Raw genomic sequence first — 27,694 nt, forward strand, 5'->3', positions numbered from 1 at the left:
TCCCCACGACGGGGTGAGCTCCCGTTGCTCTGTCCCAGCTCCTGCCAACCTAGCAGTTCGAAAGCACGCCAGTGCAAGTAGATAAATAGGTACCACTGCAGCAGGAAGGTAAATGGCATTTCCGTGCACTCTGGTTTCCGTCAAGGTGTTCTGGTTCTGTTGCGCCAGAAACAGCTTAGTCATGCTGGCACATGTCCCGGAAAGCTGTCTGTGGACAAATGCTGGCTCCCTCGGCCTGAAAGCGAGATGAGCGCTGCAACCGCAGTCTCCTTTGACTGGACTTCACCGTCCAGGAGTCCTTTACCTTTTTTTTAACTGGAACTTGGCTTGGTAGCAAACTGGCAACCAGTGAATATCTATGAACAGAGGTGATACATGGTGACAGAATCCAACAGCCGTCAGCACCTGTATTCTGCAAAAAAAAATGCAGTTTCCGGGTCAAGTGGAAGGGAAGCCCAGCACAGAGTGCATGGCAGTAATCCAATCTTGAAGTCAGCAATGCCTAAACTGCTGTGGTCAAGTTATCCTGGTTTGTAGCGGTTGTACCCAGTGCAGCTGGTAAAAGGCACTTCAAGCCAGTGAGGCTGGCTATGCCCCCAGTGACAAAGGTGGACCCAGAAGTACCCCCATACTCTGGACCTGCTATTTCAGGGGAAGTGCGGCCCAGTCCTGGGCAGACAAAATTAATCCAAAAATCTGTTTCATAATCAAAAGGAGCTTCCGGACTGGCAGCAGGTATAATGAAAAATATTTTCCAGTCAGTGGTCACTTGACAGTTTTGACGGATGGGAGTCTCAAACGCCACTTTCTGAATCAGTTAGCTCTGAAATGCTAACGACAGTGTGAACTCATCTCTGTCAGAGTAAATCTGATGTCATTCAAAGTCCTGGGGATAAATATAGATAAGTCACTTACCCGTAAATTGCTCTCTGTCGGGCAGTACTAAGTTATCATTTTACAAAAATGGTGTGTGTCCCTGTTCATCTAATTAATCAACGAAAACACTGACCAGTGCAGAGAACAAATGAATGGACAGGAAATGAACAGAATTAAACTTTCTTGTAGGTGTCATTCCTATACCTTATAGCAGGCAGCTGTCTAAGAGTAAAAACTCATATTAGAAAACTGGGGCTCTAACTGCATATGCCTTGTGGGCACTTAGGATAGAGAGTCATTTGGTGGGAGAGGTTGCTGAATGCTTCTCCCCCACCCAAATTCCCCTGGAAATGTTACTCTATCCTTGGAGACATGTTGTTTTTTACTCTTTTTTGTAACGTCCTAGTGGAATTTTCAGGGAACTAATGGCTGGCACAGCAAGTACAGTCGTACCTTGGTTCTCGAACGCCTTGTGACTCGAACGTTTTGGCTCCCGAACACCGCAAACCCGGTAGTGAGTGTTCAGTTTGTGAACGTTCTTTGGAACCTGAAAGTCCTACGCGGCTTCCGATTGAGTGCAGGAAGCTCCTGCAGCCAATCAGAACCCGTGATTTGGTTTTCGAACGTTTTCCGAAGTCAAACGGACTTCCGGGACGGATTCCGCTCAAGAACCAAGGTACGAATGTACCTTCCTCCTACCTACATGATTCTCCTTTGCAAATCTGTTTCCCACATTCACCTTAACCCTCAGAGGACACGTGTTTAATGTATAAGTTCTGTTGGGAGCAACACCTTTGGGGAGAATGAAGAGACTTGTTTTCCCCATCTCATTTTGGCTAAATACAGACATTTGTGGTACTATGGCATTAGGTTTGATTCAGCACGAACACCTTGATAACTATACAAATATAATGAAGTGTGTGCGTGTTTTAGCCGCAAAGGAAGCACCCCCAGTTTTCTTAATGTCTCATTACAGATGTTTCTCTGTGTCTCATACAAGCAAATGCAGTGATGAGAATGGGGAGAATGGATTGCATGTGACGTCTGGACTGATCAAGTCATATCCTCCCCAGCTTCTTTAAAACTAAGTCATTGCTTAGCCAGGAGGGGGGTAGCCTTGCACTGCTGACTGTTGTTCAGATTCATTCATTTATTTATTTATAGGGGCCATCAGGCTATCACAAAGCAAGGGAGTTATATATCAATGTAAAACCTAACAGCCAATAGCAATGGACACAAACCCAAATTAAACACAAACTTCACATTTTGAATTTCCTTGGTGAACTGCAGTATTCTCTGATGGGTCCCTATCTGAACAAGTGCTAACATAAAATGAAATTTACACAAAACATAAATAAAGTGACGTAAAGCCTGAATATTCTTGTTTAAAGAGTTACAGTGTTCTTGCTAAAGAGCTGTTATTGAATTGGCAGGTCTTTGTTGCTTGCCCAGGCCTTTTCTGCCCAGGGATGGGTCATCTCAGCTTTGCTTATTGCTAGAAATATAAGGCTTTCGCTGTTCTTAGGGAAGGCTGAGAATGTAAATGGCAGGAAACAGGACAGGAAGCAAAAGTGTGTGGATCTGCATTCTGAACAACAGCCAGAACTTCACTTTTCTCTTTGTATTCACCCCAGTTGTTATAAATTATCTTTTAATTTTTTCCATTTATTAGTACTTTGTTGAGTGTACTATGTTTTGACAGTTTAGATAGGATCAAAAGCTGGTAATGAATAGTGTTGGTTGTGAAGTGTGTGTTTAAGATAAAGGCCCTTTGTCATCTGGAAAAATGTTAATCTGCAAAATAGTAAGCAGCTCAAGGAGGTAAAAACCAGAAAATTATTATGTCCTCTGTCAGAAGTGCAGACATTTTCCTAAGACATTTTTACCTTTGACAAATGTAATTTTCGAAAGGCTGCATTTACAAAAATATTGAACAGAAAGGAGCTGTCTGAGTGGATGATGCACAGTGAGAGATTGCCATGGCATTGAAAGCATTCTAGGTAGAATCCAGATCCATACACTTTTGCAAAATTAAATGTAATGCAAGAGATCCATGATCAGATTTCCCAGTTTCCTGGTTTTCTTAAAAGCAGCTAACAAGGAACCTCAAATTGCAGAAGGTTTTTTTAAAATATTTTCCATCCATGTCTCTGTCTGTCTGTCTGTCTCTCCCTCTCCCTCCCCCCCAAATCTGTTATTTGTCCAGCTGGGGAAAACACAGGTGAAACAGAATTACATTTCCATGAGTGCTTCCATCTCTTCAAAATCTAAACAAAAGAACTGGTCTTTTAGACAACTAATGCAATTTTGAGGAGGAAACACAGTTTATCTTGCCTTCATTCTACCTAGAATGCCATGGCAATATTTCACTGTACATCATCCACTCCTTTTTGTTTAATATTTTTGTAAACACAGCCTTTTGATAATTATATTTGTCAAAAGCAAAAATGTCTTGCGAAAATGTCTGCACTTCTGACAGAGGACATAATAATTTTCTGGCTTTTACCTCCTTGAGCAGCTTGCTATTTTGCAGATTAACATTTTTTCAGATGACAAAGGGCCTTTATCTTAAACACACACTAGTTCACAACCAACACTATTCATTACCAGCTTTTGATCCTATCTAAACTGTCAAAACATAGTACACCCAACAAAGTACTAATAAATAGGAAAAATTAAAAGCTAATTCATAACAACTGGGGTGAATACAAAGGGAAAAGTGAAGTTCTGGCTGTTGTTCAGAATGAAGGCAAGATAAACTGTTTCCTCCTCAAACTTGCATTAGTTGTCTAAAAGACCAGTTCTTTTGTTTAGATTTTGAAGAGATGGAAGCAGTCCTGGAAATGTAATTCTGTTTTCCCCTGTGTTTTCCCCAGCTGGACTAATAGCAGGTGTGTGTGTGTGTGTGTGTGTGTGTGTGAGAGAGAGAGAGAGAGAGAGAGAGAGAGAGAGAGAGATGGTGTGGATGGAAAATATTAATCCTTCTTCTGCAATCTGAGGTTCCCTGTTAGCTGCTTTTAAGAAAACCAGGAAACTGGGCGATCTGATCATGGATCGCTTGCATTACATTTAATTTTGCTGTAAAAGTAAAGACAAATCTATTGTCTGAATTGTTCTGAATTGACGAGACAATTTGCATGTTATAGAGAAACTCAAGGATTTAACTCACCTTTCTCAACCTGAGAGGATGAAGAGGCTAAGCTAGTGAATTTATTTGCCTCTATTTTTATTTTGCAGGAAATGGCAGTTTAATGTCAAACTTCAAGGTGATTTTATTCATTGAACAGTTTCTGATATTCCTTTTGTTGCTTTTACAGGTATTACTTTGTTTTTCACGAGACACTTCAGTGTTGGAACACTTTGCGTACAATAGCGCTACTCCACCCAAGTCATACGTTCGAGGTAAAGAAACAAATATTTATTGATGGTAATTGTAAAAGATTATTGTTGGTGACCAGCCTTTGATTTCCGCTGGTGATCGTCACAGCTGAGCAGGATTCAAAACCCGATTTCTCTGGTCCAGGTCTTAAGACTACAATGCAAACTGTATTTGTGGTTCACAACAAATAACCTACTTTTGTGCTTCCTGCAAAAACAGGTGGATTTTTTTTAATTGGCTTTTTTGTTGCGGGGGTTGAGCACTTGGCAGTGTACAAAATGTAGCCGGTGGGCTACATTCGGGGTGGAGAGTCTGACAAAGAGCAGAACTAGACGTTATGTGTAGTTCTGTGTTTCTTTTTTCGGGTTTTCCCTCCTTCTATATACTGAGGCTGCAATTTGAAGCTGAAGACCAGGGGAAGAGGGTCATTCTAATCTTTCCCTCTTGCAGTGCTTTTCTCCTGACGATCTCACCCACTGATACTGTTATCCCTGCGGAGGAAAAAATAACATGTACTCATACTTTTTTTGAGGGTGATTGTAAAGGCAGCTGGCTGTGTGTTTGTGCTTTCTTTTCAGTTGCCTATATGTGAGGCAGTTCAATACTTTAAACAGCTGTACTGTATACTGTAATAGGATTTCTCTCCCCGCCATCAAAGTAGGAAGTCTACAAATGTATATTTCCTGGCCAACAGAAGGCTTGTGACTTTGTGCCCAACTGTTCCTGCATTTTAAAAATGCTAATTATGTTTTATAATGCAGCTTAAAAAAAATTCCTACAGGATTCAATGTTGCGTATTGGATTTTCACTGCTAAACATTCTGCACATGAACAGTATTTATGAAAGATTGATTGATTGAATTTATATACTGCCCTATACCCGGATGTCTTGGGGCAGTTCACAGAAAAGATGAAAAGAGATCAAAAGCAGAACTAGAGAGCATTTTCGTCTACCATAAAACCTAAGGCTCTAAAACCAACCATGACTGTTGTCCTTTACATTCTCTCTAGATCACATCATGTGTCCCTGCTTAACTTCAGATAAAGAAAATGACCCTATTTTAAAATTCATGTAAAGGTAAAAGGACCATTAGGTCCAGTCATGACCGACTCTGGGGTTGCAGCGCTCATCTCGCGTTATTGGCCGAGGGAGCCAGCATACAGCTTCCAAGTCATGTGGCCAGCATGACTAAGCCGCTTCTGGCAAACCAGAGCAGCACACGGGAAACACCGTTTACCTTCTCGCTGTAGCGGTACCTATTTATCTACTTGCACTTTGACGTGCAATTCATGTAGTCATATGCTAAAACAGCAGTTTCACTCAAATAATATTTCTGCTCTCTAGGTTTAAATAATGGGTTTGATCCTCTCAAAGCAAAGCACTTTTTAAGTCCTGCTAATTTCTTTTAAGCCTTACTGATACCAGGCAGAAGGGGGGTGGGGGGGGAGGGAATGACGCTTTACTTTGTCATGGAAATCTGTCTGTCTTCACAGAAAGTGAAGGCAGGAAGGCAGTTTTGTATTGTGTTGGGTAGAACAGCCTAAGATCCTCTTCTCCTTCCAGTAGAAGGTCTCAGCTTATCCTCCCCCCCCCCCTTAAGCATGGTGTGCTCTGTTCCCCTTGATGCCCTGAGAGGAAAAGTGGTGGCCCTTTAACTGAATGGGCAGCAGAGTTTTCACCACTTTTTACTCCCTTCCTTTCCTCTGCCTGATGTGACCCAGGGCATAAATGATCAGGACCTCACACTTCCTTTCCCTGTCATAACAGCTGCATGGAACTTTAATTTGACCAGGGAAGTGGCGTTGCAGAGAGGGCTTAGTTCTTTTCTTCTTAGCCCTGATATATGGCCTTTTCCTTCAGAAGCTCATTTGGGCGAAGAGGGGAATGGAGGCAGGTTTGGGTCCCGTATCTCCGCGCCGCCCAGGAGAGAGCATGCCAGAAGGAGTCAGATTGTCCCTTCACTTGACGATGAGCAACGGCAGGTTCAAATCCTGAGCTGCAAAGGAAATGTGATGGGAAAGATCCGTGATTAGGATTTCCCAGAGACATTTTTACTCCAAAGTTGTTGCATCAGCTGCTAATTTAACTGAGATAGTGGGAGGGAGGTTTAACTCCTTTCCCATCTCCGAAATAGATATGAAGTAGGATAATTACAGCAGGGAAATGACATAGAAAGAAAGGGTTAAGCACCCAGTGATAGTTTGCCAGTCAAACTACCAGTCTCACACGACTGTTTTAAATTAAATCTACCTACCTATTGTGGGACACAGGTGGCGCTGTGGGTTAAACCACTGAGCCTAGGGCTTGCCGATCAGAAGGTTGGCGGTTCGAATCCCTGCAATGGGTTGAGCTCCTGTTGCTCAGTCCCAGCTCCTGCCAATCTAGCAGTTCGAAACCATGTCAAAGTGCAAGTAGATAAATAGTTACCGCTCTGGCGGGAAGGTAAACGGCGTTTCCGTGTGCTGCTCTGGTTCGCCAGAAGCGGCTTTGTCATGCTGGCCACATGACCTGGAAGCTGCATGCCGGCTCCCTTGGCCAATAACGCGAGATGAGTACCGCAACCCCAGAGTCGGTCACAACTGGACCTAATGGTCAGGGGTCCCTTTACCTTTTACCTACCTATGAGAGAACCGAACCATCGATCACATCTGCTTTGGTGCTCAGTATTTGAACTGTTGTTGCTAAATGGCAAGTGACGTGAGAAACCCATTCACTCACTTGTTCTGTGAGCTGCCCTGAGACCTCCAGGTATAGGGCGGTATATAAAATCAATCAATCAATCAATCAATCCTGTCCAACTTGCTTGTCTGCGTGTGAAGTCAGAAATGGAGAGCAGGATTGTTCCCCCAAAATTCATATTAAGAAATCCAATAGGTGGCTATTACAAATTTGAGTAAGACATGTTTCACATATTTGCATAGATCTCATTCATTGTTCTTTTAGAAGATTGTTTTGTAGATTGGTCTGTTTTACAGCTCTGTAGCATTATACCATAATCATTCCTAACCTCCCACTGCCGTTTCACTTTCTTAACTGTATCAGATCTACATTTTCAGTTTGGAAAAGTCTGTGTTCTCTTCCTGTATGTCTGTTACTTACTCTTTTCCATTGACTGTTCTTTTCACAGGGAAACTTGGCATGGAAGAATATGCTGTCTTTTATCCACCAAACGGTAAAGCAGTTATACTGTTGCCTCCTCTAGTGGGGAAAGGAGAAACTGCAGTAATTTCTAAGACCACGAATTCTCCTGAATTATGTAACAGACAACAACAGACGCAACAGGGTTTGACAGGAAGGGGTTTCCCTCTTTTCTTAGAGAGTTGACAATGTTTTATCATGTTCTTGGCCACTGTTTGGGCATGCTTAATCCCACCGTTGTCTTTGGCTGAGCATATTTTGCATATGCTGTAGTACAATTTTTACAGCACGAGCTGGCCTTTCTGCCACTGGCTCATGGTCTGGAGTTGGAAGTCTGTGGAAGTGGGCTTGCTTAACCATTTCCCAACTCCCCATGCAATTTGCATTAGTAGCAGGTCAGTTGCACAGTTTGCAAACAGGGCCACCCGTATTTGAGGGACTGGAATATGGCAGCTCTGCGCTAAGACCTTCTAGCGATGGTGCTGCACCAGAGGGAGAAGAGGTGTCTTTGCAAGACAGTATAATGCAATCCAAGACAAATAGCACCAACACTTCCTTAGAACTCCTTCACAGTTGAACTGTCATGAGTGGCTCCACTTCTGAGGTTTTGGTAGGGAACCAGGCAGAGGGCTTTCTCGGCAGTAGCGCCCTCCCTGTGGAATGCCCTCCCATAAGATGTGAGGCAGATAAAGAATTACACCACTTCTAGAATACATCTGAAGGCAACCCTGTTCAGAGAAGTTTCTAATGTCTGACATTTTATTATTTTTTATATTTTGCTGGAAGCCGCCCAGAGTGGCTGGGGAAACCCAGACAGATGGGCGGAGTATAAACAATAAAATTATTATTACAGTATTATTGTTATTATTATTCCTCCCAATCACAGTGGGAAGTGCAAGACAAAGAGAGAACACTGTGTGTCTGCATGTGCAGCAAGTGTGTGCGGTGAACATATATGTACAATGAATGTGTGCACATTGTTGGCATGCAGGTCTTAGAGGGGTGGCTAACTTTGCATTTGGCCGTGGGCTCAAAAAAAAAAAGAGCCATCAACTCTGAACTAAATGAAGCCTGCAGAATTTCTGACCCTTACACTGAACGTAGCTCACCTACCATCAGTTGGGCTTGTTACACCTTCTGTTTTTGGCATTTGAAGAAGGGGATTTTATTGACCCACTGGTTAGCAATCATAAATCAGAGGTGGACTGCATTCTGCTTGCTGGGTGATCCTGATCTCCAGTTTCCAGCAGAGCAGTTATTAGTTCAGTCTCTAGAGTTAAAGATGTGCTTATGCATATGAAAAGAATCAAGTTCTGAAATATTTTGTGGAATTCTCCCTGGGTATACCGGTACTTTTGTCTGGGGATTTCCCCCCTACAAAGCATAAAGAACTGTGGAACGATGAACAATCCTCACAGTAAACTGGAACATCTCTGTTTTGCAGGTGTAATCCCTTTCCATGGCTTTTCGATGTACGGTAAGTGATTCTTCAATACTAGCACTGGAGCTACAAATGGAAGTTTGTTTAATTGAATAAGTAAGTCAGTTTATATTGTTGCAATATAATATCTGTCTGTGCTTATCACACACAGGAAAAAGAGTCTTCTTCCACATTCTGCCCCTGCCCTGGAGGCTAATTATGATTTTTAATTATTTTTTCTATTGCTGCTGTTCTTGTTATTATTAATTAAATGTTAATCACTTTATTTTGCCCAGGATAACTCAAAGCAACCTACAACCAACCAAGTAACCAACCAAACACCCCCCCCCACATAGATACATTTAAACTAAGGTTAAAAAAATACACTAAAAACACCCCACCCACTTCTAAAAGGCCACAGATATGACAAACCTAGACAGCATCTTAAAAAGCAGAGACATCACCTTGCTGGCAAAGGTTCGTATAGTTAAAGCTATGGTTTTCCCAGTAGTGATGTATGGAAGTGAGAGCTGGACCATAAAGAAGGCTGATCGCCAAAGAATTGATGCTTTTGAATTATGGTGCTGGAGGAGACTCTTGAGAGTCCCATGGACAGCAAGAAGATCAAACCTATCCATTCTGAAGGAAATCAGCCCTGAGTGCTCACTGGAAGGACAGATCCTGAAGCTGAGGCTCCAAGACTTTGGCCACCTCATGAGAAGAGAAGACTCCCTGGAAAAGACCCTGATGTTGGGAAAGATGGAGGGCACAAGGAGAAGGGGATGGCAGAGGACGAGATGGTTGGACAGTGTTCTCGAAGCTACGAACATGAGTTTGACCAAACTGCGGGAGGCAGTGGAAGACAGGAGTGCCTGGCATGCTCTGGTCCATGGGGTCATGAAGAGTCGGACACGACTAAACGACTAAACAACAACAAGTTAGAGGCCAAAGTCCTAGTTGTAGAGGAAAGTTTGTGTCTGGTGCGTACAGAGATCTTATGACGGTGCCAGGCGAGCCTCCCTGGAGAGAACAGTCCACAAACGGAGCCACCGCAGAAAAGGCCATTCTTGTGTTGCCACCCTCAGGATCTTTCATGGAAGGGAGCACACAAAGAAGGGCCTCAGGTGATGATCACAGGGCCTGGGGTGGTTCATATTTTGCAACCAGCCTGGGGTTGCATGGAAGTCCCCATCCATGGATAGTACCGGTATTTATGTGGCTACTGCAGTTTCTTCACAGGCTAGCAGTTTACAAAAATTAAAATACAAACTTTGAATGTGCAACCCATGCGTTGGTCCTTCAAGCAAATCTGTCTCAGCTGTCAGACTGGCATTCCCAAAGTAATCACATGTTTAAAGTGGCTCGTTGTTACTCCACTTGTCAATAAAAAAGCAATATTTGAATGACTGTTAAGGAAGAGAGAGAGAAAACGACACAATTATTCCATAGCTACGGCTGCATTAACATACGTATTGTTCTAATTTCTACCTCCACCAAGAACTGGTGTTCATTCATAATATGCAGATTTTGTTTGACATGCATCTTGTTATTTTAACAAGTAGTGGTGGTGAGATAACAAATGTCTTTTATCCTTTCAGTTGCTCCGCTTTGTTTCCTGTATAACGAACCTTCCAAGCTGTACCAGATGTTTCGCGAAATATACGTGCGCTATTTCTTCCGACTTCATTCCATCTCTTCTCACCCGTCCGTAAGTTTGCTTTGAACAAATCTGAACATGCAAAATGCAACAAACTAAAATATGCCTGTCTCTTTTTACCGTGCCTGTTCCAAAAACTCAGGACTGCTGTCTATGCAAACCTTCGATTTGTTTGACTTGTACAAAAATATTTTAAAATGTAGACCTCTGCGTTGATAAACTATCTTGCGTATTTCATATACAAGAACATACTAGACAGCTTTATACTGTCAGATTATTGGCCTGTTTCATAGGGATCATAGAATTGGAAGGGGCCCTGAGAATCATCTAGTCCAGCTCCCTGCAATGAAGGAACCTGCAGGTGTCCCTTTTAGGGATCGAACCTGCAACCTTGGTGAAAACCACGCTCTATCCAACTGAGCTACAGAAGCAACAATTTAAAGAAGGCATCCCCAAACTGCGGCCCTCCAGATGTTTTGGCATACAACTCTCATGATCCCTAGCTAATAGGACCAGTGGTCGGGGAAGGTGGGAATTGTAGTCCAAAACATCTGGAGGGCCGAAGTTTGGGGATGCCTGATCTAAAGCCTCAGCTGGATGTCTTTTTCAATCCTGCTGAGATTCTTTAACTAGAGATCTGGAGTTTGTACGTGGAACGTTTTAATAATAATAATAATCATCATCATAAACAACAACAACAACAACAATTTATTATTTATACCCCGCCCATCTGGCTGGGTTTCCCCAGCCACTCTGGGCGGCTTCCAGCAGAATATTAAAATACAGTGGTACCTCGGGTCCATGAATAACCATAGTTTAGAGGTCCCGGACCCTAAGGAAGTCAGACTATCCTCCTCCAGGCCCAGGGCCTTTTCAGTGATGGCTCCGACCTGGTGGAATGCTCTATCCCCTGAGACCAGGGCCCTACAGGATTTAACCTCCTTCCGCAGGGCCTGTAAGACAGAGCTATTCCTCCTGGCCTTCAATTTAAATTTAGCCTGATCTTTTATAACCCCTTCACTTCCCCCCTCCCCTTTTTATGAAGATTATCCACTCTGGGACCCCACAGCTCACTCTCCCCTGGCCTCCTCACTTATTATTATTATTATTATTATTATTATTATTATTGTTGTTGTCGGCCTTAAATTCCAGTTTGTTGCCCTTCATTACATGTATCCAGGAAAGAAACTGTTGTCTATGTCTGCAACCAACAATGTTTTAATGTGAAAAAGTCCACAACCTCACTTTATCAAATCTTACTATACTACTTTACTATACTACATATACTACTGTATATGTTTTCAATCTATGCATGAACTACATTGGATATTTTTTCACTATTTACATTTAAAACTCACTAGTAGTAAGAGGTACACTTGTTGTATAGTTGTGCTTTTTAAAAAAAGGGAATTATTGTACTCTTTCTTTTTTAAAGGGCATTGTATCATTATGTTTGCTGTTTGAAACCCTTCTCCAAACCCATCTACCACAGCTGTTTTATCACCTCCGAGAAATTGGAGCACAACCGTAAGTATTTTCCTTTATATGTAAAAACTGACACCATCGTCATCATTGTATTTGCATGCCACATTTCTGTAGCTAAAACCATGCTCAAGGCAGAGTACAACATGAAAAGGTTTACTAAATTATGAAAACAGTGGTACCTTGGTTCTCAAACTTAATCCGTTCCAGAAGTCCGTTCCAAAACCAAAACGTTCCAAAACCAAGGTGCACTTTCCCATAGAAAATAATGCAAAATGGATTAATCCGTTCCAGACTTTTAAAAACAACCCCTAAAACATCAGTTTAACATGAATTTTACTAATGAGACCATTGATCCATAAAATGAAAGCAATAATCAATGTGCTGTACTATAAAATAAATAAGACAGTATTATAGATGATAAAAATTAAAATTATTATTATTTTCTTACCTGCACTGATGATAGTTATTGTTTGGATGGGGGACTTTTATCCATTTCCGCAGTCACACTATCAATCAATCAGTAGCTGAACTGGGTTCCACACAGTCACCAAAACAAATTAACCGAAAGCCTCAGAAACAAAAAACGCAAAATAAATAGCAAAAACAAAAGCACTAAATATAAGCTCCAAATATCACCTCACAACACTGCAATCGGAAACAGAAGGCTTCAATTAAAATGGGGGGACACAAATTACAGTGCAACAGTTAAAAACGGAAACGGAAGGTTTCAATTCCAATGGAGGACACAAATTAGCAGTGCAAGAGTAGAAACAGAAGCTTAGGACTCAAAACGGGGCACATTCGACTTTCGAAGCAAAGTTTGCAAACCGGAACACTGACTAAGCTGTTCGAAAACCGAGGTACCACTGTATCACATAAGTAGTCATAAACAATAAATAAAACACATAAAAAGTACAAAACCAAACTGAACAATTTCCACGTCAATCATAAAAAGTTATAAAGATGAAAAAATAGTAGCAAGAAAAGTCCCCAAGAAAACTGCCTAAACAATATCCCAGCCCAAGAGTCTGTTCAGGCCAGGTGGGAAAAGGCTTGCATGCTCTCCCAGGACTCATGGATGGTCGTGAGACATATTGAAATTTTAAACGTCCATAAAAGTAAATACTTTATATTCTGACACCAACATGGGAAAACTCTCATTTAGTGACTTTATACTCCTGTAGCAATTTAGCTGAGATCAAACCTCAGATCCCGAATGCCAAAAACCCAGAAGTAAATGCTCCGGTTTTTGAACGTTTTTCAGAAGCCCAACATCCGACGCTTTTGCTTGAGTGCAGGAAGCTCCTGCAACCAATCGGAAGCCATGCCTCGGTTGTCAAACATTTCAGAAGCCAAACAGATTACGTTCGACAACCGAGGTTTGACTGTATTCGGAATATCCTAAAAATGATCATTCCTCCCTTATTTAGGAGACCACTGTAAGCAGGTGAAAACATTAGCAGGATTCTAATAACACTTGAAATGTAACAAACACTATGAACAGATACAAAATATATATATTGTGAAATAATACGCAGTTGAAAACGTTGACAATAGGAGCCAGGGAGGGGATGGTGGGAAGTCTCGAGATTCAGAGAAATCTCTTTATATGGATATGTATTTGGTATTGTTGTAACTTTACTTTACACTTGTAAAATCAAATAAAAACGATTTACCATATTTTTCCGTGTATAACACACCCCTGTGTATAAGACACCCCCTATTTTGGGGGACTCAAAATTAAGAAATTGGGGGAAGATTGCCCACATGTATAAGACTACCCCCTCTTTTTAACATTATTTTTTAGTAAACAAAACCTAATTGTATACACGGAAAAGTACAGTATATCATTCCTCCCAGCGGTGTCTAACTTGTTGGGATCCACTAATGGATCAGAGTATAATGAGGGTAGGAACACCAGAAATATCACAATTCAAAAAAAGCTAAAAAATTAAGAAGCGGGTTCCGAAACATGTTTTTTAGGTTAGAAATGTTTTTTCAGGTCTGAAAAAGTTAAAGACTCCTGCTTCAAGGTACAATCAAAAGTCAAGGTTGACATCTTTGCTTACCTGCGTGGAGACACATAACATTTGCTGTTACCCTAAGGAGAATGCATTTACAATTGATGCTAAACAGTACTTTCTTTTTTGATTTTGAGTATTGAAATACTGTTACGATCAAGAACCAGATAGCAAATAGATTCTGAATTAGTGAACTGAGTGTATCATGCCAGATTTAGCATTAAGAAGAATTACTTTCTTTAGCTGGCTTTGGCTTTAGCTGCGCTCTTTTCCGTTTAAGGCTCAGAAAGCAGATAAGCACATCTAAGTCAAAAGGCAAATCCACTGTGATTGTATGGGGAAATATAATAGTTTTTTTTTTCCTACTCGTAGTCTAAGGATATCATTTAAATGGATGGTGCGAGCATTCTCCGGCTACTTAGCTACGGATCAGCTTCTGCTTTTGTGGGACAGAGTCCTGGGATACAACTCTCTGGAAATTCTTGCTGGTAATGAAAACATATTTTGTTGATGGTATTGACATTCTCCCTTTTTAAAGAAGAATGATATCAACACAAGAGGCTTCAGTTTCCTCGTGTGCAATTGCATGGTTTCAGTAGCTATTCATGGTGTGACCTCCAACTCAGTGTCTTAAAACTTAGAATTTTGGAAACTGAGAGTGGCTGGGACTTTGTCCTGGTCACTCACTTCTGCTGTTCCGAGAACTGGCTTAGCTAAGATTAAAGAGTCAAGAAAGATATTCACCCAAATTTATGCATAAACTATTGGCATTAATTTCTTGCTGGTATACGAGGAACAATCTCTTCAGTTATAATCCTTTGAGTTCCCATTGATTTAATTAGAAGTTTATCGCTCCCAGGGATACTAAGGATAGTGCGTCGACATGGATGGGTTGCACCCAAATTAGGAAAGGAAATGGTTCAGCATGTTATTCTTTGAAGGAGAACTATCTGAAAATGATTTACAGAGGGTATCTAACTCTGAATAGAGTTGCTAAAATGTATACCGTAAGTGTGAATCGGATAAGTGCTGGAGATACAATGAGGCTGAGGGCATGTTTTACCATATGTGGTGGAGTTGTCAAAGGGTAAAAGAGTATTGGGAAATAATTTATAATGAACTGAAAAAAAATGTTTAAAAGTACCTTTCCCAAAAAAACAGAATCTTTTTTGTTGGGGATAAATCAGATGGAAATTCCCAGGTGTCAAAAAAGACTATTTATGCTATGCTACTACTGCGGCCTGTGTTTCATCAGCCTAAAAAATGGAAAAACGAGCGAGATCCCAACCAAAGAATGGCAACTTAAACTGATGGAATATGCGTAGCTTGGAGATTTAACATATGGAATAAGAGAACAAGAAGAACATACTTTTAAAGAAGTTTGGAAAATGTTTATTGAATATATGGGTGAAAACTGTATACATTTAAAAACGCTGGCAGCATTAAGCTAAATTCAACAGTGTAGATAAGTTTTGATGGATGTAATAATGGAATATTGAATGGTTTAGTTTATGTAAAGTATACAGGGATTTATCGTATGTTAAATTGAACCATGGAAAGAGAAGAAGGGAAGTCATTGATTTAAGGTTGTTTAAATGAATACTCCAAAATGTAAAATAGAAAAACTTTATAAAAATTGTGTGTGTGTGTATGAAAGGAGTTGGTTCATACAAAACTCCTGGTGCATAACCTTATTGGATCACAGCTGCCAACACTGCCACACCCCGTTCCTGATCTACCTAGCGTTCCAATATTATATCCGGTACTTGTAGACACAATCTGCATGCTTGTTATCCTCAAAGTTGAGCTGGTGGTACTATTGCACTTACACACAGAAAGTGTGTGCCAGTGTTACAGCCACAGGTGTGGATACTGGGCTGGCTCAGAGCCCATCACGATATGCCCATATAGACCTTTGCCCCCTCCATGCAAGCAGCTTTCCTCCGAAAGGAGAGGACATATCTTGCGAATGGGGTCTGTGCGCAGATACTGTATTCTGCCTGAGAAAAGTGTTGGTTTGTGAGTGAACCAGAGAAAAATCACATTTAACTTTTTTCTCTTTTTTTTGATAATAATTGTTATTTATTTTCAATTACAGTCCAATAATAGCCTCATTATAACAATACAAAATTATAATACAAATACTAATACCAATAATTCAAATACCAAATTATATAATTTAGGTGTCCCCCGTGTGCTAGATTTGATGGTTTGATGATTTTCTTTATTTCTGCGTTCCAGAAGCTTATTAATTTCAATTATATTCTGGTCAAAATAATAATCCCTTATACAACAGCTGCAATATTAATAACTTCTATTCATGGTGACAGATGATTTATAGAACTACAAGTAAGGCAAAAGTCACATTTAACATAAGAAATTCTTAATATATTTATTCTGTTGTGCACTTGATTTTCTCGTACGGCTTTTCTTTAAAATGAAACTGTCACTAGAATGGCGCATTTAAGCTGGCTATATAATATTTCCCAAACTAAGTGATTACTGAATTGAACGTAAAGAATAGCTAGACCAAAATATCTGTAGCAACTAATTAATAGGCCGCCAGTCTAAATATTGTGCATTCTTTTTCAGTCCTGGCAGCTGCTGTGTTTGCTTTCCGAGCTGTGAATCTAATGGAGGTGACATCACTGGCCGCAGCTGAAGTAAGGATAAGTTTCAGTGGGAGAAAATGGAAATAGTTTGTGACATTTTGCCAACCACAGTAATTTAAGCTCCGTGTGCACATAGCATGCAATGTGAGGCTCTCTGCTGAAATTCTTATCTCGGCTAAATATTCAAAGGAAGTTATGAAAATATATGGATGAAGCTCATGATACTCTTATGACACATACAAAGAAGAACGTTTAAACTGGGTTATAAACACTATGAAATAATTGAATTATTATTTTTTCAATTCCACTTAGGACCTTTCATATATGTACTTTGAGTGTACGTTCTTTAAAGTGTGCACCACTGTTCTGAGAAGAATGATAGAATATCTAGATAAAGAGAGAGAAATTCCTAAATATACTTTAGGGCAATACTTTTATTAGGCCAACCAAAGCGTGCAAATCTTTGAGTCCTGCTGAACTTCAGTCAGGGTAGAGGCCAAACAAGGCAAATGGAGGGGATAGAAATTGGCTGCTGGTGAAGCTTTGAATCTTCATCTGCTAAGAGTCTTCCAGAATATTGGAGGAAGTAGCAAGTATTCAAATGAGGCTTTCTCCCTCGTTGCTTTGTTTTGCCATGTAGCCTGATAAAGGCTATTTTGGGACATGTTAGTTGCCTTAATAAATGATACTGCCCTAATAATGGATTTTGGAACCCTTTTCCCGGACCAACATGGCTACTTTTTAACTTTTTTGGGGGAAAATATGTTTTCTATGAATCACTTCCACTATGTGTAGGTTTTCAAAAGACAATATACCGTTACACTCTCACAGTGCAGTTCTAAACATCTACTCAGAAGTAACCTCACTTCTCGTAGTGAGGGAACCGCCAGAAGGCCCTTGGAGCTGGACCTTAGTGTCTGGGCTGAATGATGGGGGTAGATATGCTCCTTCAGGTATACTGGGCCGAGGCCGTTTAGGGCTTCAAAGGTCAGCACCAACACTTTGAATTGTGCTCGGAAACGTACTCAGGACCGGTGTTATATGGTCCTGGTGGCCACTCCCAGTCACCAGTCTAGCTGCCGCATTGTGCATTAGTTGCAGTTTCCGGGTCCCCTTCAAAGGTAGCCCCACGTAGAACAAATTGCAGTATCCAAGCGGGAGATAACCAGAACATGCACCACTCTGGCAAGACAGTTTGTGGGCAGGTAGGGTCTCAGCCTGTGTACCAGTTGGAGCTGGTAGATGGCTGCCCTGGAGACAGAATTGGCTGTGCATAATTTTACACATCACTATTGTGCCTTTGCTTTACTCACATTTGTTTTCCTAAACAAAATGGCTGCAAATGTTGTAACCTCTTCTCATAGGGGAGTTTTCCAGCTTCCTTAGCATTTCAGTTGCCAGTTTCCATGTCTCCAGTATCCCGATGATAGTTACTATGAGTTTAATCACACCATTGTTTTCTTCTGCTTCCCTAATGATCCATAGTATAGATTCTACATTCTTCATAGCTGCTGCAATACTGTGTGGCCTTTTTCACCTAACTATTAGCCATGACCCCAAGATCTCATGGTATATTACAGTGGTACCTCGACTTACAAAGGCGATCAGTTCCACTGTGCTCTTCGTATGTGGAATCCTTCAGTTGTCAAAGTGTCCATTTTGCGCATGCACGAAGCGCTATTTTGCGCTTCTGCGCATGCGTTGACCGCGCGCACCACTTCTGCGCAGGCGCAGAACGTGCACGCGTCTAAAAGACTTCCGGGTTTGCTGACTTCATAAGTCGAAACCTTCGGAAGTCGTGTCATTTGGATGTCGAGGTACCACTGTATTATTATTTATTGAATTTATATACCACCCTATACCTGGAGGTCTCTGGGTGGTTCTCAGAACAAAATCCAAATATAAAACCACAAAATATATAATCAGAATTAAAAGCAGCAACCCAATAACATCCCCCCCAACCCCACATTTTAAAAGGGCATAGGATATCAATCAAATCAAACAAAGGCCTGGTTAAAAAGGCAGCGCCTTAAGGTTTATAATGAAGTTAGGATATTTTGCCCCAATGTACTTTATACATACTTGCACTGAATCATATTTGCCCATTTTATTTCCCATTTGTCCAAACCTAAGAGCAGCAGAACTACCAACAGGAAACTGGTATTTCCTTTCTGTATCATTAAAGGTCTCCCTTTTCGTTTCTCTCATTTTACCTGTACAGTGGTACCTCAGGTTAAGAACTTAATTCGTTCCGGAGGTCCGTTCTTAGCCTGAAACCGTCATTAACCTGAGATACCACTGCCACTGCGCCGCCGCTGCACGATTTCTGTTCTCATCCTGAAGCAAAGTTCTGAACCTGAGGTACTATTTCTGGGTTTGCGGAGTCTGTAACCTGAAGCGCCTGTAACCTGAAGCGTCTGTAACCTGAGGTACCACTGTATTAGTCACCTTGCTTTCAAAGGAATGAACTTTGTCCTGAAGAGCTAGTTTTTCAGTTATTGCATCATGTCGACACAAGTTGTACCCAGCAGGCAGATAGGTGTACAGGTGGCATTCTGGATGACATTCTCATTTGGGATTTTCCTTTTGGGGATTTTTTTTTAAGCTAAATCCAGTGCTGTGAGGTTTGGTGAGGTTTTTTGAAAAGCTTCCTCTAGTTGGGGAAGGGAATGATTGTTAGTTTCCTGGCCCCATTGTGTTGGCAAACTCGCAAAAGTTCCTAACTTTCCCAACTCCTTAATTCAGTGCTTCATGTCTAGGGCTCCAGCTCATCTGCAGAGCTCTCTCCAGATTTTTACTCAATATGGCTAGCTTTCCCCCAGTTATGTAAAATGGCTGGCCTTCAAAAAAAGGGTGTGTTTGGCTAGTTTGCAGCTCCAAAGCAATTCAGGTGTCTTGGTTGCTATGGAACATGAATCTCAGCTAAAGATTACAGCTAAAGATGGTTAAGGTCATATCTAAACACATTCAGTCCCATGGAAGAGTAGGTCAGATTTATTGTGAATGCCTTTGGCTACATGCAATCAAATGACTGATTATGACTTAAGAGTAGACATACATAGGCTTATACTGCACCCATGTTGGAGCCCAGAAGCATGGCTCTCTTTCACCTCTGCTAAACTTACAGTTTGGGACACGGGTGGCGCTGTGGGTTAAACCACTGAGCCTAGGGCTTGCCGATCAGAAGGTCGGCGGTTTGAATCCCTGTGACGGGGTGAGCTCCCGTTGCTCGGCCCCAGGTCCTGCGCACCTAGCAGTTTGAAAGCACGTCAAAGTGCAAGTAGATAAATAGGTGCTGCTCCAAGTGGGAAGGAAAACAGCGTTTCTGTGCACTGCTCTGGTTCGCCAAAAGCTACTTGGTCATGCTGGCCACATGACCTGGAAGCTGTACGCCGGCTCCCTTGGCCAATAACGTGAGATGAGCGCCACAACCCCAGTCACGGCTGGACCTAATGGCCAGGGGTCCCTTTACCTTTAAACTTACAGTTTAGTTTTCAGTTTTTTAAAAATCTCCCAGGAATTCAGCTAAACTATATTCTACTGCTAAACTAAATCTGTACTTGGAGCTTTTCACTTCAAATATGCTAGCTTTACTCTTTCCAAGGCTTATCTGTGGTTAATCTGTCTTAATTGCTAGAGTAGAGGTAAAAAATGGTAAATTGCTGCAGGATTATCTTCTTGGGGCTTTGTTCTTAAATCTGTTCTAACCCTGGTTTAACTTTAATGTAGGTTGTGCTTAATTTATATGTGCACAGCTGCTTATCTTGCCCGACTCTTTGCCGCCTTCTTGACATTTTGCCTTTGGGCTGTGATATTACAAACAAATAAATATAACTTGAGGTATGAACTGATGAGCAATCACAGTTAGAAAATTTTCATATACAGTCGTACCTTGGATCCCAAACACGTTGGTACTTGGACGTTTTGGTTCCCAAATGCTGCAAACCTGGAAGTGATCCGGTTTGTGAACTATTTTTGGAAGCCAAACGTCCGACGGGGATTCTGCAGCTTCCGATTGGCTGCAGGAGCTTCCTGCTGCCAATCAGAAGCCGCACTTTGGTTTCTGAACATTTTGGAAGTTGAATGGACTTCTGGAATGGATTCCATTCGACTTCCAAGGTACGATTTCCAAGGTACGGCCCCATTCACACATAACAAGGCAGATTTCTAACTTACTGTGGTTTTTCAAGAACCAGTTCTGTGTTTACATGGGCTGCCAGGTAGCTCTCACTTCGCTCCTCCCCTGGTAAGAACAAGACAAACCTTGGCTTTCTGATATCTCTGAGCCAGGGATCACGCTTGGCTCTCGTAACAGGCAACAATTTCTTGCCAAGCTACAGGCGTGGTTTTTTGTTGGCTTGCTGTTCATGACTTATTAAGGAGCAAAAACAAACAAAAAACAAAAAAACCCACAATATGTGCTTTGGAAAGATCCCCTGGTTTATCCCACTCATATTCAGAGGTGAGGGGGAATGAAATGGGAGTGATCAGGCTGTACACTAGAACGCTCTTGTTCTCAGTTAACAATGATAAGCCAGAAAACTTCTCTCTCTCTCTCTCTCTCTCTCTCTCTCTCTCTCTCTCTCTCTCTCTCTCTCTCTGTGTGTGTGTGTGTGTGTGTGTGTGTGTGTGTGAGAGAGAGAGAGAGAGAGAGAGAGAGAGAGAGAGAGAGAGAGAGAGCAAGGTAATATTAAAGAAAATGCAAAACCAGTTCATTACCAATCACCTTCTTTCTGTGTTCAACACTTCAAGAGTTATCCACACATCCGCTATTTGCCTAACTCAATTAAGGGAGCTATATTTAAAAGGTTCATCCATAGTCATTCTGCAGGACATAAGTCGTGCCCTTATGCAATTTAAAACTTTGAGCTGATGAGTACACTTTCTAGTATTTGCACCGTCATATATTTTCAGAAACCACAGATGCTCATGGTATTTGGTTCTTCCTCCCCACTCCCCTTGCTAGTTTTGTACTATTGCTTTTTGTTGTTGTTGTTACTAATACATTTTTATGCCTTTTTAGTCCCCAAGTGGCCCACATTTGATTAGATTTATTAGAACATTTTTTAAAAAAACAGCATGGTTTTTTTATTTACTTTATGATTAGAAAAAACTGTTGTCCTAAAAAAATAGGCATGGTATCAATACAGAAACAGAAAATCCTTATCTAAGGCAGAAAATCTAAAGTTCTGCTGTGGGGGATACACGGTGACCCTACAACCTTTGGCTATCCACTGGTACCTCTGGTTACAGACTCCTTCAGGTTACAGACTCCGCTAACCCAGAAACAGTACCTCGGGTTAAGAACTTTGCTTCAGGATGAGAACAGAAATCCTGTGTCGGCAGCGGGAGGCCCTATTAGCTAAAGTGGTACCTCAGGTTAAGAACAGTTTCAGGTTAAGAACGGACCTCCGGAACGGATTAAGTTCTTAACCCGAGCTACCACTGTACAGATCTCATATATTTCTAATGGAAGGAAATATCATTACCATGGAGCCACCACAGAAAAAGTCCCTAATATCAGTAGTGATCATCTCTATTTCAGATGGTGATACCACCTGCCGAAAGGCCATATTCCAAAACTAAAAAAATGTGGAGACAAATGTCAGAGGATACGGTTACTTAAATATCCAAGACTTGGGCTCTAAAGCTTTAAAGATTGACACCTTTGTTGCCATGAGAAGATGAACTGCATGATTTATTATGTTTCCATAAATGATCCTTCCATTTATCCCTTATCCCCACCACCACACCCATGCACTTCTTAACAGTTTCATGATATTTTGTAGATTGCATGGTATAACCTTTTCTGTCCAGGCATCATTTCTGTCTGGACAAAATGTCCCTCAAAATATTTGGACTGGGGAGAGTGGTCTTTGCATTTTGCTGCCTTTATGAAAGTGGGCCATCTGTACATGATTATGCTAAGCACTCTTACTTTAAAATAAGATTTTAAGAAATAAACGTCGCTCTCACTGAGAAGGCTCACTGTGAAGCATTCTTACAAATCAAGACTTATTTCGCAAGTACTACTCCAGACAAGCAGGATAAGGGTTCCTAATGTACAATTATTTTTAGATACAAGGTGAAATGTTAGACCGTCTTCTGCACCCATGATACCACATATATTTGAATGAGGCCTAAATCCTAAAATAAGGATTCAGTGTACTTGATCCCACTGTGTATAGGACTCTCATAGTATGGTTCAGAATAAAAAGAATTTCTGTAGATAAAAGCAGAAGCAGGTAAATCAAGGAGATGTCATTAGTTAATGTTGCAATTTTTTTAAAAAGTGACAATTATTTCTTAATTATAAACATAATGTGACATTTCCCCCTTTTATTCCAGGCTGTACTTGCTGATCTTTCGACTCTGAAAGTTATGCCTCTTCTTCAGATTTTTCTGTTCGCCACCGGTACTTGATGTTCGTCAGAGCTGCTATGCTACATTGCTAGATTTCATCAGACGCTAATAATAAACTATGCAACACTTTCATTAAAATCAAGCTCAAATGTTAATGGGTGGAATTCTGCAAGAGTTAAAACTGCACTTCTCACCTGGAAACACCCCCCCAAAGCTTTTTGCATATCAACTTAGCGTTGCTGCATGCTGCTGAATTTTAGCCAAACTGCAGTACCTGGATGTAATGCAATTCACATAACAGCCAATCCACCTACGTGATAACCCCCAAATGCATGTACAATTAAATGCACCAGGTAGGAAATAACGTATAATCATTCTAGAGTTCAGTTCTGCCTTTCTGACGCTGTAAGGTGGAGAAAGGATGTCTTCAGTTATAATCTATTATCCAGTCACACCATCCGTCACCTTAAAAGTCCTGCAATACTTGAAAAAAGTATTTCTTTAAAGTATTTAACTTTAAAAGTGTAATAATAACACTTCCTTTGAGGAATCACAGCAATACCTCTCTTTGCAACCTTTCTATATCATTCCTGATGGAAGAAGCATCTTGTTTTATTGTTCTTGGCTGGAGGCCGAGGACGATTTTAGAGTTGAAGGTGGTATGATGGAGGCATCCTTTTTCTGTGACGTACTCCCTTTTCCCTGCTGTTCCCTTTGGACCAACAGGTTTTGTCAGATTTTGAAACACTCCCCAAAATCTGTTCGTTTTGGAGCTGACAGCAGGACCGATCGGCAACAGTTGCCCTTATCATAGAACCTTCCATGCCGTGAAAGAAACTAATCTTTCTCCTCCAGCCCTTACCAACTTATTCTCAACCCTTTATCTTTGGTCCGGGGTGATTCTGCTTTGCAAAGCTTTATATTTGCAGATAAAAATGCCTCAGCACAGCTTTCTTCAGAACCTATCAAAGCCTTTCTGAACGTGAGCCAAAGCAGTTGCTTGTGAATGACGTCAATAGTTTTCTCCCCCCCTAGCTCCCACCTCCTCTTTAGGAGCTGAATGTGCTGCATCTGCCATTTCCCTAGCCCCTGCTGGTCCAGGAACTTGTGTATCAACTCGCTGAGTCTAAGCTCGTATTGCTGCGTGACTTGAGTCGTGCTGCCGTCGGGACAGACAATCTTTTACTGATTATGATTCGTTGCCCACCCACCTCCCTTTTCTCCAGGGATTCCAGTAAGCCTCCCTAAAATCCTAATTGATTACCAGGTTGTTCTAATTTAACCACATACAGCTGTTGGCCAAGATTGGATGTCGAGACCTCGTTCACAGTAAAGCTGTATCATTGATATGCTGTGTTACTTTTGGCCAATTTGTTTTGCGAGGTCCACTTCGCCCTTGCAGTTCCCAGAGGCGTAAAGACATAACTTGTAATACTCCCCCCCCCATCTAAAGGAAGTTTTATGAATGTTCCTCGGCTCCATGTTGTTGTCTGTCATTTGCAGTATTAAAATCTGTGTAGAAAAGAGAACGGCATGCCTTTTGAGCAGATCCACAAAATGTGCCCCCCCCCCCCAGCATAGACCTTACTGCAGAGAAACTTGCACCAGGGATTTGAGAGTCACTTGTCCACCTGATACACGTGGCACTCTCATCATCCAGATTTTGAGCTGGAAAAATGTAAGATGGTGGCAACCTACACTGATATTTGCCCATTTTCCAAAAGTGTATTTTAAAGGTTGATTTGAATAATTTAAAAGTATTTTATTTATTGTACTGTGCACAGCCTTTTCTGTTGTTGTGAAGCTTCCATTGCATTGACCTTGGAGCTTATTTCCTCCTTTTGTTAACTGAAATAATAAAAATGGTGTTTTCTTTCGTAATATATATGCTGGCTGCAGAATCTGTTGTTTGGTTTTGGGATACTTATAGACCACTGTGAAGCATTCCCCAATTTTACACCTAGCATAGATAAAACCTCGTTTGTGAGGTGGAAATACATCTCTCTCCTCTCTCTACAACTAAACAATTCTGCATACAACCAGGTTTTAAATTGGGATGTTGTTGTACTACAGCAGGCATCCCCAAACTGCGGCTCTCCAGATGTTTTGGCCTACAACTCCCATGATCCCTAGCTAGCAGGACCAGTGGTCAGGGGTGATGGGAATTGTAGTCCAAAACATCTGGAGGGGCGAAGTTTGGAGAGCCAGTGTGGTATAGTGGTTAAGAGCAGTAGACTTGTAATCTGGGGAACCGGGTTCGCGTCTCCGCTCCTCCACATGCAGCTGCTGGGTGACCTTGAGCTAGTCACACTTCTCTGAAGTCTCTCAGCCCCACTCACCTCACAGGGTGTCTGTTGTGGGGGAGGAGGGGAAAGGAGATTGTTAGCCGCTTTGAGACTCCTTCGGGTAGTGATAAAGCGGGATATCAAATCCAAACTCCTCCTCCTCCTCCTCCTCCTCCTCCTCCTCCTCCTCTTCTTCTTCTTCTTCTTCTTCTTCTTCTTCTTCTTCTTCTTCTTCTTCTTCTTCTTCTTCTTCTTCTTCTTCTTCTTCTTCTTCTTCTTCTTCTTCTTCTTCTTCCATCATCCCTAACCATTGGCCAGGCTAGCAAAGGCTGATGGGAGTTGGAATCCACACAAGCACAAGTTCCACACCATTGCTTTAAATCCTGTTAGAATGCAGTCAGTCCCAAAAGTGTATATCCCACATAGTACTTTTTTTTAGCCAGTGTCACCAATGGTGCAGTGGCAAAGTTTGAAGTCCAAGAGCTCATCACAACAGCCTCCAGACCCCAAAGGAGAGTCCAGAGATGAGGAGCACCATGACTGCAATTCTTGGATTACTGCAATGCGCTCTACGTGGGGCTACCTTTGAAGGGGACCAAGAAACTACAATTAATCCAGTATGCAGCAGCTAGACTGGTGACAGCAAGCTTTTACGTTCTTCTTTGTTGTTGGCTTGAGGTCCTAAGGCCAGAGTGTCATAAATAAACCACCCTTTAAAAAGTTAACACCTTGTTTATGAAAGAACTTCAGCCACCCCAAACACAAATGTTTGGTTTTAATGATGAATGCAAAATATCTTGAAAAGAGGTGTTACCGTTTAAACCGCCAGCTTGAAGTAGGAACTCCGACAAAGAAAAGGAAAGAAGTACCCAGCCTTCTCCTAATTAGTTTGTTTTCTCTTTATTTGCGCTAATCTTCCATGAGCAAACTCGAAAACCTTGTAATCGCCTCATTCACTTGCCAAAACATGGATGGTCTGTCAGTCCCCCTGGCAGCTGACGTCATAACTCCTGCCCTAGAAAAAGTCCTCTACACTAGTCAAGTTCCCAAGCATTCTATCCACCCCACCCCACCTTCTTGGATCAAGCATCTTGGATCCAGGTCTCTGGTTTGAAACCTAATGGTGCTACTGACACAGGTGCAAGCAGAAATTTCCAAACCATTTTGAGCCCTGTCTCTGTTTTGTCAGCCACACATACTATCTTCGTTTGGAAGTTGGGGGCTAGAGATACAGCCACGCATTCAGATAACATCACTTGGTTTCTCATCATTTGATGTCTCAAAGATAAATGTGTGAGCTGCAAAAGCTTTGTGAGATGTTATAAATGTTTGACCCGTGAAGACTCATTCACACAAGCAAGCTATCATGAATTGTATACTGCTTAATAAAAAAATCTAAGTGGCTTATTATTATTATTATTATTTCCCCAGCCACTCTGCTCGGCTTACAGCACATTTAAAAATTGTAAAAAATTTAGATGTTAAAAATTTCCCTATACATGACTGCCTTCAGGTGTCTTGTAAAAGTCAGATAATTGTTTATTCCTTGACATCTGATGGGAGGGCTAGGTAAAGGTAAAGGGATCCCTGACCATTAGGTCCAGTTGTGACCAACTCTGGGGTTGCAGCACTCATCTCGCGTTATTGGCCAAGGGAGCCGGCGTATAGCTTCCAGGTCATGTGGCCAGCATGACTAAGCCACTTCTGGCAAACCAGAGCAGCACAAGGAAACACCGTTTACCAACCTGCCGAAGCGCTACCTGCCGTATTTATCTAATTGCACTTTGACGCGCTTTCGAACTGCTAAGTTGCCAGGAGCTGGGACTGAACAACGGGAGCTCACCCCGTCGTGGGGATTCGAACCGCCGACCTTTGGATCGGCAAGCCCTAGGCTCTGTGGTTTAACCCACAGCGCCACCCGCGTCCCTGATGGGAGGGCTACAGGGTGGGTAATTTCAAGAGTCCATATACAGTATGGGCTTTCACACCATTGTTCAGGGTTCTCCCTCCTGCCTATGTTGAGTGGGGACCCTGTTACAACAGTTTTCCTTGAATAAAGATCAGGCTCTAGCCGCTTTGCTTCTCAATTTACTTTTGTTGGCCTCTGTTATTTCTCCTACCGATAGGGAACCCACTTAAGGACTCTATACGGGCATCGGAATATCCTTTAAGGGAAAGGGATCGGTTTTTCTTATAACACAGTCTAAGGGGAGCATTTCTCCTGTACTTTGAATGGAGGTGTGGAAGAGAAAAGCTGCCCTTGCTAAATTCCTTCTGCGCAACCACTGATGGCACAAATTCAGTCATTTTACCGTCAGAAAGCTTCAGACTAGTTTTCTCTGAAAGAAGCAGTTAAGGATGCTTTTCGTTCCTGTTTTATTTGCATCATGAGTCAAGGGCAAAATTCAGATATTTCCTTCTGGCATGCCCCAAAAGGGGCTTCAGGCAATGGGTGTGT

The 27,694-nt window shown here is 41.7% G+C and overlaps 1 protein-coding gene across 4 annotated transcripts in view; it reads left to right on the plus strand.

Annotated features, from left to right (window-relative positions):
* Positions 1–24,836, plus strand: part of TBC1D19 (TBC1 domain family member 19) — a 63,320-nt gene extending 38,484 nt beyond the window's left edge. For 3 of the 4 annotated variants that reach the window (XM_035112914.3, XM_088658581.1, XM_088658579.1), the window contains exons 14-21: positions 4,194–4,278; positions 7,383–7,427; positions 8,838–8,870; positions 10,412–10,521; positions 11,906–11,997; positions 14,349–14,464; positions 16,569–16,639; positions 22,937–24,836. In XM_035112914.3, the coding sequence (XP_034968805.2) occupies positions 4,194–4,278; positions 7,383–7,427; positions 8,838–8,870; positions 10,412–10,521; positions 11,906–11,997; positions 14,349–14,464; positions 16,569–16,639; positions 22,937–23,011 (627 nt within the window). In that variant the 3' untranslated portion in view covers positions 23,012–24,836. The remainder of the gene's footprint in view (positions 1–4,193; positions 4,279–7,382; positions 7,428–8,837; positions 8,871–10,411; positions 10,522–11,905; positions 11,998–14,348; positions 14,465–16,568; positions 16,640–22,936) is intronic. The other variant, XM_088658574.1, reaches the window with a different exon arrangement.
* The last annotated feature ends 2,858 nt before the right edge of the window (positions 24,837–27,694 follow it).

Source organism: Zootoca vivipara, chromosome Z1 (genome assembly GCF_965207765.1).
Source record: "Zootoca vivipara chromosome Z1, rZooViv2.hap1.1, whole genome shotgun sequence".
In the NCBI taxonomy this organism is placed as follows: domain Eukaryota; kingdom Metazoa; phylum Chordata; class Lepidosauria; order Squamata; family Lacertidae; genus Zootoca; species Zootoca vivipara.